General features: G+C 37.1%; 1 protein-coding gene across 3 annotated transcripts; it reads left to right on the top strand.

The window, feature by feature from the left end:
* Positions 1-273: 273 nt before the first annotated feature.
* On the top strand, positions 274-7,294 carry LOC133782794 (uncharacterized). 3 transcript variants are annotated; one of them, XM_062222181.1, is made up of 5 exons: positions 274-982; positions 1,217-1,344; positions 1,958-2,100; positions 6,215-6,271; positions 7,104-7,294. In XM_062222181.1, exons 1-5 carry the CDS (start codon positions 969-971, stop codon positions 7,155-7,157), a joined length of 396 nt encoding a protein of 131 aa, XP_062078165.1. In that variant the 5' UTR covers positions 274-968; the 3' UTR covers positions 7,158-7,294. The 3 variants fall into 3 exon arrangements, 2 of the variants coding, with proteins under 2 accessions (XP_062078165.1, XP_062078164.1); XM_062222180.1 differs by having other exon boundaries at positions 281-982; positions 1,937-2,100; positions 7,104-7,291; XR_009870717.1 differs by lacking the exon at positions 7,104-7,294 and having other exon boundaries at positions 287-661; positions 1,937-2,100; positions 6,215-6,542.
* Positions 7,295-14,944: the final 7,650 nt, after the last annotated feature.

Raw genomic sequence — 14,944 nt, 5'->3', positions numbered from 1 at the left:
ATATTTATGGAGTTTTTAGGACACTCATTGAGAGTCCTAAAAAACACAATTTAGGACTCGCAATGAGTGCCCTAAAAAATATGCGAGTCCTAAAATAATCTCGGCTAAAAAATAAGTGTTTTACTTAACAATTTTAATGGCTTGCTTTGGGAGTCGTTAATACTCTGCAAGTCCTAAAAACATCTGGGCTGAAAAATTAGGAATGGTGACTTTTAAGGACTCGTTTTGCGAGTCTAAAAGAATATTAAAAACTCCCAATATCCTTAAAATTGTTAAGTAAAAGAGCATAAAAACACTTGTTTCGAAAATATAGGGTCAAAACACACATTTGGGGATTAATTTCAGTCACATTTGGGGATTTATTTCAGTCACACACATTTGGGCATTTAGGGCTTTGGTGGACGGCGACTGTTGGTGGTGAACGGCGACGATGACCGGCCATGGGTGTTGTTGCATTGGCTCTCGGCATTCTCAGAAATATGCTCCTTCAACGTTGGTTCTCGGCTGTTGGTGGTGAACCGCGACGGTGACCTTAGCTCCAGGCAGTGGTGCGCGCGGGTTCTCGGCGGCTGCACAGCTTCTCAGCGGCGGTGGCGTGCTGTCGACGTGGGCATCCCTGAGTTCATGGTGGATGTGGTTCACGACATGCTCTTCATCTTAGGTTTTTTTTTAATTTATCTCTCTCTCTCTCTCTCTCACTTTCACAGTGAGCCTAAGTGAATGACACAGCTTCTCTTTGCTTTCACTTCAAACCTTTATCATATCTTCTCATTTCCTAAAGCCCTAAATCTTTTTACGGAACCCCAATATCACCACCATCTCCCATGGCTTCTTCTCCTTGGCTGGACCTGACCACTTATGCCAACTTCATAGCAAACTATGAGTTTTCTATCAACGAGTCATTCAGCAAAGGTTACAACTCTAAAGGAAAGCACGTACGATTGATGTAGCAAAATTAGACAGAGTGAATGGAAGGACAAAGGTTTAGCTTAGAAATGCTTATTTATTTATTTATGTTATATCTTTTCTCACTCTCCGATTGGTTTCAATCTCATCATTTTCTTCCTTAACATTTCTACAAGGTTCTCTCTTTCAATATGTATGTGTGTATATGTAAACAGTTTATTTGATTTATTTAGTTATTTCTTAAATTAGTAGAAAAGGTAATTGTGCTGAACTCTGTATATACATTTATGAAAATATATTGTATTTGCAGTCGGTACCCCTTGCAAAAGTTGGAGGATTATATAATACCTAGAGGGCTTCTCTACAATGCATTTTCCACATACAAGCGTGGACCAACGAAGGACTATTCCAAAATTTATAACAAAGATGGAGGCTCTGGTAATCTTTAATTGCTAATATTCGTCATTTATAACTTGTATGCTCTGGTTGGGATTCTTGTTTTAGAAGTAGAGTTTTGCTTAAAATAGTCTTTCAAATGAGTGTATGGTGTATTAACTGGCAGGCGTATCTTTTTTTTTTCCGTCTTTGATGTGGCATAGATGTGGCTTGTGTGAAACTATAAATACTGAGAATGTTGACTATCTCAACATTTATAAATATTGAGAATGTGTGAAGCTATAGTACTACTATGCAGTCCTTTTGAATTTATCTTGAATTTCAATGAAGTTTGTTCTGTTCTCATTTCAAGCTGTAATTTACTTTACAATATTTTAGTACCACTTTTGTTTATATGAATTTAAGATAAACATATAGGTATAAATCACTTAGATTAAGAGCATATCTCAATTTTATCTTAAATGCAGGTACATACTGTAATGATAATGATGACAATGATGTCTATATTTGTAATTAAGGTTGTTGGTATTTTAAAATATTTTAATAGCATGTATCTTATTTACGTGTCTTTTTTGTTGGTATGGAGGTTGTAATAGAGATACTTTTTGGTGTGTAATTTGGATTATATATGTAGCAAAATTCTCCACTTGTGAAGGTCTTGAGCAATTGATCAATCACTTTGCCACGTGCAATACAAAAAGGTTCAATGGAGGCTGCTTGCGTTGCAAAAGGATGTGGCAGCTTCTAAGACTTCACTCTTTAATTTGTATCCAATTCATGCAGAGTTCCTTTGTGCAGGTACTTAAGTTGAATTCTTTCTACCTTTTAATATTGTTCTTTTATTAGTGTTATAAACTGATGTTCCAGAATATTGATTTTAATTACCTCATCACATCCTTATGCGCGTGTGCTTTTGGCCCTTGATGACATAAGCATATACATATATATTTTTTTGGTTTTTATGGACACTGATGCAAATATAATAGTTGTTGATTGGTATTTCATGTTACTTCTTCGTACTGAACCCTGGTCTCTTGGTTTGGTTGTTTGATTTGTGCCAGATGTGGAGAGGAATGAGTGTTAGGATAGATGTTGACGTATTTTTCTTTTCCTTCTTTTCTGATTTTTTGTTTTGTATCAGTCTGATGCTTTTTTGTTGAGGGGACAAGCTTCACACACGCTTCTCATACACCATTTAATTTGTCCTTTGATGTATAATGTAAAATTAGAACAATTCCATAGGTCGGTTGTCGAACCGACCTACCGTGTGTTACACCATAGGTCGATTGTTGAACCAACCTACCGTGTGTTACATCATAGGTCAGTTAGCCGCCAACCGACCTACCATGTTTTAACATCTTAAGTCACTGCATTGGAGCTCAGTTCTGAACCGACCTATGAGCGTTTATAGGTCGGTTTTTAACCGACCTCCCATGCATTTTTTGTACTAGTGATCAAGGTTTTAAAAGGCGAAATCGCAAGGCGATGCATTTTCTCTTAGTACCGCGAGGCGTAAGCCTCGAGGCGCAACGAGGCGTACGCCTCAACTATAAGAACAAATAAAATTTTAAAAATATAATAAAATTCATAAAATATCCTAAAATTCATGAAATTTTTTAAAATTCATAGAATTCATAACAAAGAACACATTAGTCCATATCAAAGTCATAAAAGTACTAGTTATATAAGTCTTAAAATCATTAGATAAAATGCACTAATCGGTAGATGCTGCTGTGAGATGATGGTAGAGAAGAAAAGTGTGAGGGAGAGAGCATAAAATGCATAAAATGAGTGAGGAGAGAGCTTCTTGCGTGAAAAGGAGAGAAATGAAGAGTGTGAGGGAGAGCTGAGATGAGATGATGGAGAGATGCTGCTGTGAGATGATGGAGAGAGGGGAGAAATTAGGGGAGATGCTGCCGTGAGATGATGGTAGAGAAGAAAAGAGGGATTGCCGTGAGAAGGTTAGGAAGAAATTAGGGTTTTTTTTTTAACTTAAAATCTGATAAAATAAGCCCAAACTTTAAGCCCATTTAGTTAAAAGAAATGCCCAAAACACTATTTTAAGAAAGCCCCACGTGTGAGGCAATAAAACAGCCAAAAAGTGCAGAAACATGAAGCATACGCCTCAGTCCGCCTCAGCCCGCCTCGCTTCAGAATCGTCCGCCTCAGTCCGCCTCACTCATGTGAGGCGTGCGCCTCACTGCCACTCCATGAGGCGGCGCCTCAGAGGCGTTTTTTTACCGCCTCGCCTCAAGGCGCGCCTCGAGGCGTACGCCTCAACCGTTTTTTAAAACCATGCTAGTGATAAATATATATTATATGATTTGAAATAGATTTAGGATATATGATATTTGGTTTTTAGGAATATATATTTATATAGCATGAAGAAATTTATTATCTGGAATCAACACTTGGGGTTACTTCACAGGCAGTTGAGGTGAGTATTTTTTTTAAATATTTGATGGTTTGAGTTGCGTAGAAGGGGTTTCATTAAAGGCTTGAGTTGTCTCTAATACGTGATGATATTTTTCAATCTCTTTCAATTGTGCTTGTATTTCATGTTTTTGGGTTTAGATATTGAATTTTTGTTTTCATGTTTTCCTTTTATCTTATTTTTCTATTTGTAATAAGAATATAGTTGTTAATGCCTTTCAGTTCTCTTATACGTACTTATCTCTTATACAACCACTTTGTGGCTATCTGAAATTGGGCAAAATCAATACACTCTGCTTGATGCAACCTCTACTCTTCCTCTCGCGTACCAATTGCCTTTCTGTTATTTTTTTCACTCTTATATTTCTTGTTTCTACTTTCAAACTGGCATGGTTTTTATTTTCTTTTTAATTAATCTTCCTCTCGTTGCATGTAAATGTGTTTTTGGTGGATTGAGTTTGTTTCTTCTTATTAGTAATTATAGGTTCCGGTTCGTGAAATAGGTGTAATTGCGGGGAGGATTTTGATTAAGTTATATGTTAAAATTGATCGTATTTATAATGCAAAAAATTGTTTCATAAAATGTCCCTAGCTAAGAGATATTGTGTTATGGGATATCATGATTGAGACCTCATTTCAGTTTAATGTTTGCTGCTCTAGATTATATAGTAGTAGCAAGACTAGGATATATTCAAGTAGATGATGTATATGTATGTAAGTATTAAAAATTGTGTAGCTAATGAATTGGTATGTATCTTGATCACTATTGAGACTGACCATAGTATAACTGCTTAGTTCATATATATAGATCGACTTGTCTTTTTATTTATTTCCAAATGAATTTTTTCCTTCTATTAATTAAGAAAACAATGATGGCAGAGCAATTGAGAGAACTCTTAGTAGCATTATAGTGAATGAGTTTTATTTGAGAATGTATGTTAGAAATCTTATTATTTGCTTGATACAATTTCATTGGTAGATATGATTTTTTTAATATGATTTAGTGGCCTATTTAACAAGCTTTCTAGCATGTGGCTTTCTAGCATGTGGATTTTCATGGACTGCTTCATCACATTTTTTCCTTTGTTTTTTCCTATAATCTTAACATTTGATCGTCTAATTAATAATTAAGTTGATTATAGAATTTTAAATAACATGACTTGGGTAATAACATGATATGGAACATACATCTAACTTTTTTATTTTTTTATAATGTTGATAATAATGTTTAGGTTAATATTTTGATTGGTCTTAAAACATTGGATCGGTAGCTAATTGCAAGAGCTATATTGTATTTTATTTTTTTAATTTTCAATATTTTACAATTTTGAGTGATAATTGTATTAATTTAGTGGAATTTGAATATTTTAGATATTCATCCATAGTGAAGTAGGTTCTGACAATTTTGTGTGCTGCGGTGATAACGGAAGATTGAGAACTTGCATGTCTTAGTGAAGTAGGTTCTGAGAATTTTGTGTGCTGCGATGATATATGGATGAAAACCTGTGTGTTGTTTGATTTGTTTGACATGTTGGTGTTGAATGTGACAGATGGCTAGGCTAGTAAATTAGGGGATATGATGTCCGATTTTCTATAGATGTTGACATGTTGGCTTTTCTCTTTTTCTTCTATTTTTAGAGCAAGATGTGTATTTTACTATATTTTAATTTTCATGTAATATGTTTTTTTTTGTAACCTATTTTTTTTGTTAAATTTTCATGTAGTATATTTCTGTTAATTGATGGTGTGCTTTGCTCAGTCAGATTATGCTGCGTGATTATATCATTTTAGCAATTTATGCATGTTCTACAAGTACTAGCTTTGTATTTAATTAAGAACCATGCACATTTCCTTTAGTCTTTAATGCATGCTTTTTGAAAGATATATCGATTGCTTGTTGGATCTATAATGGAGGCAAAAGATTCTTCAGGAAAGTGTTTGCAGGGTTTTCTTTTATCATATATGTTTGGTTGTTACATATTTATTTTATTCTTTTGAATGTAATATAATATATAGTAGTGTCTTTATGTAACATTGAGAACAAGTTTAAGATATATAATTTATATTTATTATGACTATAAAACTTCTTACTTCTCAGTTTGGTTGCTCTATTGTTTTTATTGTCTCTTATAATTCAATTTGTGAAGAACAAAAGCAAGGGAGAGCATTATATTGAGTTTTATAATTCTTTTCGTTTGCCATGTATAAGTTTGGTCTTTATCTTGTGAGATATTTTATTTTTTGGGAGTACATCAAATAAGTGTGGTAACTTAATATAATAAAAGTATGTGTGGACCTCTCTTGTTTTTTTTATTTCTAGTGGTCAACATTTCAAGAACTTTTTATTTCCACTGGAGAAACTTTTTATTAATTTTTTAGTTTTTTTGTTCTCTTTTGCTTTGGTGATCATTATTCTTTAAGTTCTTACCATTGTTCTCTGATTAATTTTTTGATGACAATTATTTCTTTATGAAACTAGGTAGTTGACAGAATGGAACATTTGGTTTTGGAGCAAGAAAAGCAATATCCATCTGGAGTAAGATGACAAATTTCAAATGCACATGTATCTTTGCTTTGCTATGTAGCTTGGCAAATGTGTGTGTTGCATTTTTATAGATTATCTCTTGTATAATAATCTTTATTCTCCTATAAATGTTTAGTATAATTGTCTCCCCGTTTTTGTTTAGGATTCTTTCTCTGAAATCTGTCTTATTTTGTCGCTTGATATATAAAATAGCTTAGTGTGGCATCTTTGGTAAGGACTTTCAACACTAGTTTTTATGAAATTGCAGTATTTTTTTTTTCTAGAGATGTGACACAAGTTTTTTGGGATTTAAATGTTGGTTTGAAATTATTTCTTCATAGCATGTGGACTGTCTATAGGTTAATTAGTATGTGTGAGTAACTAAATATCTCTCCAAACTCCAATACTAAATCTAAACATTATGCAGATTGACATCTATTTTTAACGTTTTGCACTTAAATTTCTTTTATATTGGATATATGTAATTGATCTTTTGATTAGTACATTATATCTTAAGTTTAAAACAATTATTTTTCAGTCTTAAATCAAATGAATTTGTATTTCTCTTAATAATTTATATTTACTTGCATGAGGATTAAAATATAATTAGTAAAAAATATTGAAATTTGTAAACAAATACAAGCGTGGCTAGCTCTCTTGAAACATATTTCTTATCCCAAATTTCTTTGATCTTTTGGACGTATTTATTTTCTAAAGGTATATTTTTTTATAAATATAATATTCTAATATTAATTATCAGCTTGCAATTGATTGATTGTTTCTAAGCAAACTTTTGAAAAGTTTGATGAACTTAATAATTAAAGAAATTTTTTATAATGTACAGGTCTATATTGAGATGCATTTCTTTGGCGCAATACTAGATAACATTGGTAGTTGAAGTTTTTAGAATCAAAAAATATATTTCACTAACTTTGTATACATTTCTTGTTTAATATTTGGTGATGATAGAATTTGACTGTAGTATAAACTATCATGTAATATGATTTTGTAAGCCCAGTAAACTAAATATTGAAATTATATTTTTGAGTAATTAATAAAAAATTATTTTGTTGTATTTTCTTTTGAAAATTTTAGAAATCTAACATATATAATACATTTTGGACTCTCAAAGGGATATATTTTTTTTATATCAAAATGAAAATTGTAGCTGCATTTTTTTTAAAAAATTACTTTTAAAGTCATACAAAGCGAGTCTTAAAATCTTAATTTAAAGACATTCAACGGGATCTTTTAGGACTTGCATTGCGAGTCCTAAAAACATTCTTTGCGAGTCCTAAAAAATTACTTAAAGGCACTCAACCCAATTTTTTAGGACTCGCAAAACTTACTTAAAGACACTCAACGAGAGTTTTTAGGACTCTCAACACAAGTCCTAAAAAACCTCGGTTTTTAAGGCTCTCAAATAGAGGACTCGCAATGCTAGTCCTAAAAATTCTTTTTTGTAGTAGTGTAAAAAGGTATTATCAAAGACAGACGTTCGTTCTGGTTATCATCAGTTGAGGGTCAAGGAGGGAGACATACCAAGGACTGCTTTTCGCACTAGGTATGGGCATTATGAGTTCTTAGTCATGTCTTTTGGATTGACTAATGCCCCAGCTGCTTTTATGGATCTGATGAACGGAGTGTTCAAGGATTATCTGGACCAGTTTGTGATCGTCTTCATCGATGATATCCTGGTTTATTCTCAGTCAGAGTCAGAGCATGAGCAACATCTGAGATTAGTTCTACAGAGACTGAGGGAGCACAAATTGTTTGCAAAGTTCAAGAAATGTGAGTTCTAGTTATCTCAGGTATCTTTTCTTGGGAACAATGTCAGTAAGGAGGGGATTAAGGTAGACCCAACAAAGATAGAGGCAGTCAGGGATTGGACAAGGCCAAAGAATGCTTCTGAGGTTAGAAGTTTCCTTGGATTAGCAGCTTATTACAGGCATTTCATGGAAGGGTTCTCTAAGATTGCTACTTCATTGACTGAGCTGAGACGCAAGAATCAAAAGTTTGTGTGGTCAGACAGGTGTGAGAACAACTTCTAGGAATTGAAGCAGAGATTGATTACAGCTCCAGTTCTAAGTCACCCGACAGATTAGGATAAGTTTGTGATTTACTGCGATGCTTCACATCAAGTTTTAGGCTATGTTCTGATGGAGTCAGAGAAGGTAATTGCTTATGCTTCGCGTCAGCTGAAGCAGTATGAATAGAGATATCCCACTCATGATTTAGAGTTGGCGGTTGTGGTATTTGCTTTAAAGGTATGGATGCATTATCTTTATGGGGAGAAGTGTGAGATTTACAATGACCACAAGAGCCTAAAATACTTCTTCACACAGAAAAACCTGAATATGAGACAAAGGCGTTGGCTGGAGTTAGTAAGAGATTATGACTGTGAGATTCTGTATCATCCAGGAAAGGCCAACGTGGTAGCTGGTGCTTTAAGCCGGAAGGGTCTGGGACAGATTTATAGTGCGAGGCTGATAGCCAGAGAATTAGCAGATGATATGACCAGAGGTTGTATATAGTTGCTGGTGGGCAATTGGCTAATATTACGCTACAGTCTACACTGTTAGAAAGGATTAAGGAGGGTCAGTTGGATGATCCACAGCTGATCAAGATCAAAGAGGATGTTTTGGCTGAAGCATCCAAAGATTATACAGTGTCTGAGATGGGCTTGTTGAGACACACGGGTCGGATATGTGTTTCATTAGACACTGCTTTGAGGCGAGAGATTCTGGATGAATATCATACTACACCTTATTATTTGCATCCAGGCACCACGAAGATGTATCAGGATGTGAGATCGTTATATTGGTGGCTGGGGATGAAGAAGGATGTAGTAGAATATGTGGCTAAGTGCTTGACATGTCAACAGGTCAAGGCTGAACATCAGAGGCCGGCAGGGTTATTGCAGCCTCTGGATATCCCAAAATGGAAATGGGAGGACATCACGATGGATTTCGTGGTGGGATTACCCAAGACTATTGGTCAACATGATTCTATTTGGGTTATTGTGGATTGCTATACCAAGTCAGCTCACTTCTTGCCAATGAGAACTACATATACAGTTGATCAGTACGTAGATCTCTATGTGAGAGAGATCGTGCTCCTCCATGGAGCACTGAGGTCGATCGTGTCAGATCGGGACCCCACTTTTACTTCCAAGTTCTGGGGGAGTTTACAGAAAGCCATGTGAACACAGTTGAAGTTCAGTACTGCTTATCATCCTCAGACAGATGGGCAATCTGAGAGGACGATCCATATATTAGAAGACATGCTGCGAGCATGTATGCTGGACTTTGGTGGATCCTGGAGTAAGTATCTACCTTTGATAGAGTTTTCCTACAACAACAATTATCAATATACCATTGGGGTTGCACCTTATGAGATTCTGTATGGTAGGAAATGCAGATCTCCCATTCATTGGGATGAGACAGGGGAAAGGAGATACTTGGGTCTTGAGGCAATTTAGAGAACCACTGAGGCCATTGAGAAGATTAGAGCTTGGATGTTCGCTTCTCAAAGTAGATAGAAAAGTTATGCAGATCCCAAGCGCAGGAATGTGGAGTTCCAGGTGGGAGACTATGTTTTCCTTAGAGTCTCGCCATGAAAAGGAGTGAGAAGATTTGGGAAGAAGGGGAAGCTGAGCCCTAGATTTGTAGGTCCATTTGAGATCCTGGAGAGAATTGGTCAGGTGGCTTACAGGTTGGCCTTGCCACCGGCGTTGTTAGTCGTGCATAACCTATTTTACATTTCAGCTCTTCGGAGGTATGTATTTGATGTAACTCATGTTTTGAGCTATGAAGATCTGGAGCTCGAGGAAGATCTCTCCTATGAGGAACAGCCAGTCCAGATACTTGACAGAAAGGACAAGGTCCTCAGGAATAAGATAATACCTTTGGTTAAGGTATTGTGGAGGAACAGAAAGGTCGAGGAAGCAACCTGGGAGCTAGATTCAGATATGCAGAATCAGTATCCCGAGCTATTCAGGTAAATTTGAAGAACGAAATTTATGTAAGGAGGGGATAGTTGTAATGCCCCAAAATCCGTAATGCGGTTTAAATGTTAGACTTGGAGGTCGGGAGGGCCATAACTGATTTATTATGCCATTACATGATTATGTGCATGCTTATGTAAATTATATTATAATATGATGTTAAATGAACACATGTGGGTCCACATTTAATTATAGGGGCATTTTGGTAATTTGGCTCGTTGAGGGCGTAATTGTGTATTTTCATGCATGTTGGTGAACTATTGTTGAGGCCACATAATAATGTGGATTTGTTTGAGCCATTCGGCATGACATGATCTTTGAGTGCAAGTTAGCGGTTTAGTCATAACAGGTTTAAGTTCGAGGCTTGCTGTAATGCCCCAAAATCCCTAAAAAGGTTTGTGACCTTGATTAGGAGGCCGGGAGGGCCATATTTGATTTATTATGCCATTAAATGATTATATGCATGTCTATGTGGATTATATTATAAAATGATGATAAATGCATGCATGTGGGTCCACATTTCATTATAAGGGCATTTGGCCCGTTGAGGGCGTAATTGTGTATTTTCATGCATTTTGGTGAATTGTGAGTGAGACCACATTATATGTGGATTTGTTTGAGCCATTCGACATGAGACAATAATGGAATGCAAGTTTTCGATCTGGTCATAACAGGGTTAATTTCAGGGCTCGTGGTGAGTCTCGGGGTAATTTTGAGGATTAGAACATTACCGGGAATTAAAGGGTAGTGGGATATGATTTATTAGCATTTGAGAATATTGGAAGTAACAGAAATTGGAGGGTGATAATTATAATTAATGAGATAGGCGGGAAAGGACGATTTTGCCCTTGGTGGCTGTTAAGGGTTCTAATTAGGCATGAGGGCATTTAGGTCTTTTCACCCTAAGCTTATAATTATCCATTAGAAGGTTGTGGAAGTTAACCAAAACAGAGCATCTTCTTCTCCTCAACCGATCACCATTCTCTTCTTATTTTCTTCTTGAATTTTGAAGCTTCTTTTGAGGGACCAAGCTAGGGAACCAAGCTTTGATAATCTAGGGTTGTGTTCCACCATTGAAGAGAGTTCTAAGCTGAGATTGAGGTGAGTTTTTTGCCATTAAAACCTTAGTTCTTGCTCTGTTTTCTCATTGAGTTTTAGTTGGGTTTTTGGTTTGAAAGTTGAGTTTCAATGGGAGTTTTTGGCAAAGGTTACATGGGTTATGATGCTTAGGACATGTGTATATGGTATTTAGGTTCAATAGGGGATTTAAATGGTGTTTGGGAGCTTATTTTTTAGGTTGGGAATGGAGAAGTTGAAGGAGGAAGGAACCAGGACAATTCTGCCTGGTCCTAGCGCTACAACGCCCAATGAGTAGCGGTACAGTGCTAGCCAAGGAAAAATTCCCCTTGTATTAGCGTTGGGGCACTAGGGGGCAGCGCTGTAGCACTACCTTGTTGTTTCTTATGCATGTTTTAGGCATTTTGAGGGTTTTTGGCTTGGGGTTTCAATTCCTAAGGCTCGGGATCGAATCTACTCACCGTTTGGGTACAATTCGGGGTCCCGGGAGTGAGGTTTAGGTCAAGACCCTTTTATTATTGATTTTCATTAATGGAAGTTATAATTGGTTGTGACTAGGTGACCACTAAGGGATCAAATGATCGATCGTTCTCAAGGTTCGTTCAATTATTATTTCTCGCTCGAACCAGAGGTAAGAAAACTTCACCCAGTATGTGATGCATGTGATGCACAAGAAACATGTGATTATGGCATACCATGAATGTTGAATATGAGATTGATCAGAGCTTGAGTCTCTGTGTTTGTGCACGAACCTAATTATGCTATCAATTGTTAAGTAAGCATGCTGAATGCCCTACATTTGGATATTTGACATATGATATATGCCTGGTTGCATTGCTTACTTGTGCGTGGCACTGACTTACTAGTTAGAAGTTGGCAATGATGTCGGTATTAACTGTGAAGTTGTGATTCACTAGTCAAGTTTGACAGTAGTACTGAGGACTGGTCACATGGTATTGACTAATAAGTCAAGAACGGTCTTGGCGTGTTTAACGCAAGCCGACAAAGATTAGATCTAATCTACATCTACATTGAATGACTCATTGTGAGCATTAATGCCGAACCGACCTCAAGCTCGATGAAAACTAAAAACAGTAGTCTAGCCTATGGCTAGTCACTTAGAGCCAGGGCTAGAGGGCCCAGGTGACTGCTTCGTCACATGGCTATGGGTGCTGAGCCCTAGTGACTTACTCATCAGTCACTCATCTGTTTAAGCTAGTGACTTACTCATTAGTCACTCATCTGGTTTCTTTAGTGACTTACTCATCAGTCACTCATCTGGTTTCTCTAGTAACTTACTCATCAGTCACTCATCTTATTTACGTAGTGACTTACTCATCAGTCACTCATCTAGTTTAAGTTAGTCACTTACTCATCAGTCACTCATCTAGTTTAAGTTAGTCACTTACTCATCAGTCACTCATCTGATTAGGATTGACTTGATAGTCATCCATTCAGGAGGGCAGGATTCCTCATCATGAATCCCCTGTCATTATCTGAACTTATTTGCATGCTTGAATAGGGCTATTGTTGCTAGGCATGCTTGATATGATTTTTGTAACATGTTATTATTGTTCATGAGCATATTGATTTTTCTTGCTGGGGTTCAGCTCACGGGTGCTATGTGGTGCATGTAAAGGCAAAAGAAAGCTGGACCATCCTTGAGTTGGAGAGCTTAGGTGACAATGTGTACATATGCAGCTGCTCGACCGCCACGGCCGAGGGTTGAAAGAGGAACTAGGGTTAAACCCTATTTTGCCGCTTAGATCGGCTGGTTGTAAATATTTTCTTGTAATTAACCTTTAAATTATATTTTTGGGATCCCAATGTATACAGTAAATGTTTTAGTGAAACGTTATATCTTAGCCACAAAATTTAACCCTAAATCGCTAATCATATTTAGTTACACAATTATTGTCAAATGATTCGGTTAGCGAGTTTAGCACTGTTTAAAATGCACACCCTAAGGGTCCCTGGAGTTTAGGGCATTACAACTTGGTATCAGAGCGAGCCAAGGTTAAGGGCTCCTGAAGACAAGCTGGGCATGTACACTGGTCATCAAAGATAGCTTCACTAAGGGAATGGTAACTATTTCTGTAGTTATGTGCTTAACTACATAAATAGAATGTAAATGCTTTACCTACACATTGTATTAGGGAGCATGAGATTCTGATAGAGCCTGGCTCTTACCTGCTCCATGAATATATATAATTGTGATAGTTGCATGCTGGAGTTGGAGGCATGGTAGATATGTTGGAAGAGCAGGGATTATGGTTGAATGTAGTGTGGTATGATTGTTCCCATGGGGGAAAGCTCTTGATATGCTCATCATGTTTAATGGGTCAAGCTATTGACTGTAGATTCAATCAGAAGGTATGTATCCAAGGCAGATAATGAGGTCTGGTGGTGGTTATATTGAGGCTGGGAGTTTCAGCCAGGGGTGGAGTTCTTCATCTGCCCCTCAGAATTTCCAGCAAGTGCTTATAGATGTGCAATTAAGATTGCAGAGGTAGGAGGAAGAAATTAGGTGTTTGAAGCAATAGCGGAACATGTCGGGGAACACCTATTCCTTTGTTGTACCAGGAATGGCACCAGTTTTGGCTTAGCCTAGGGTTGAGAATAGATGGGAATTTCTTTGTGGAAGATTCCAGGAGTATTACCCTCCAGTCTTTGAGGGAGGCCTAGATCCATTCAGAGCTGAGCAATGGATGGGCATGATCAGTTCCATCCTCGACAGTATGGGGGTGGTAGGTCATGATAGGGTGATTTGTGCTACATATGTGCTGCGGGATGATGCCCGGACATGGTGGGAAGTAGTATCCCAGACACGAGATACATATGTGATGGACTGGAAAGAATTTAGGCAGCTGTTCAATGAAAGGTATTATTGTGATGCAACCAAGACTGCTAAGATGAACGAGTTTATGAACCTCGTTCAGGGAAATGCAACAGTAACCGAGTATATTAACAAATTTGATGGGTTGGCCAAATTCGCCTTTGACATGGTACCCACAGATGTAGCTTGGAAGGAAAAGTTCATTCAGGGATTGAATTCTAGGATAGCTCAGGGCGTTAGAGCTACCCCAGTGCATGAAACCTCCACCTACGCTCAGGTGGTAGGGAAGGCTCTTGATGTTGAGAGCACATGGAGTCAAATTGAGAAAGAAAGTGCTGGAGAGCATGGAGCTCGAGCAGCGATGCCTCCATTTATTGGATCAAGCAAGAAGAAGGAGTGGAGGACTTACCCAGAATGCACTCGGTGTAAGAGGCGTCATCTGGGAGAATGTCGAGTGAGGGAATGTTTCTGTTGTGGAATGGTGGGGCATTGTAAGAAGAATTTCCCAAAGTGAAGGAAAGATGAGCAAAAAGGAATGGACAGCTCAACTCTAGCTCGAGTGTTCATTCTGAAGGAGTTAGATTCAAAAACTGAGATTGAGGCTGGTCCCTCAAGGATGGCAGGTTAGCTTTCTAGTTTTGATTTTTGTATTGTGCTAACTGGTTTTGATGCCATGTTTTTCTTTGCTTGCTGCATCTAGAGAAGCATAGAGTTGTTATGAAGATTGCACGGTTATGTTATAAAGAGAATGTGATACTCTATGGGT

This window comes from Humulus lupulus, chromosome 6 (genome assembly GCF_963169125.1).
Source record: "Humulus lupulus chromosome 6, drHumLupu1.1, whole genome shotgun sequence".
Lineage (NCBI taxonomy): Eukaryota > Viridiplantae > Streptophyta > Magnoliopsida > Rosales > Cannabaceae > Humulus > Humulus lupulus.
The sequence above is the reverse complement of the archived record's forward strand: the minus strand, read 5'-3'. Positions and strand labels throughout refer to the sequence as shown.

Coding starts and splice junctions, on each gene's coding strand:
- LOC133782794 (XM_062222180.1), top strand. Junction 2,101..6,214: donor TGCAGAGTTCCTTTGTGCAG/GTACTTAAGTTG, acceptor TTATGAAACTAG/GTAGTTGACAGAATGGAACA. Junction 6,272..7,103: donor AAAAGCAATATCCATCTGGA/GTAAGATGACAA, acceptor TATAATGTACAG/GTCTATATTGAGATGCATTT.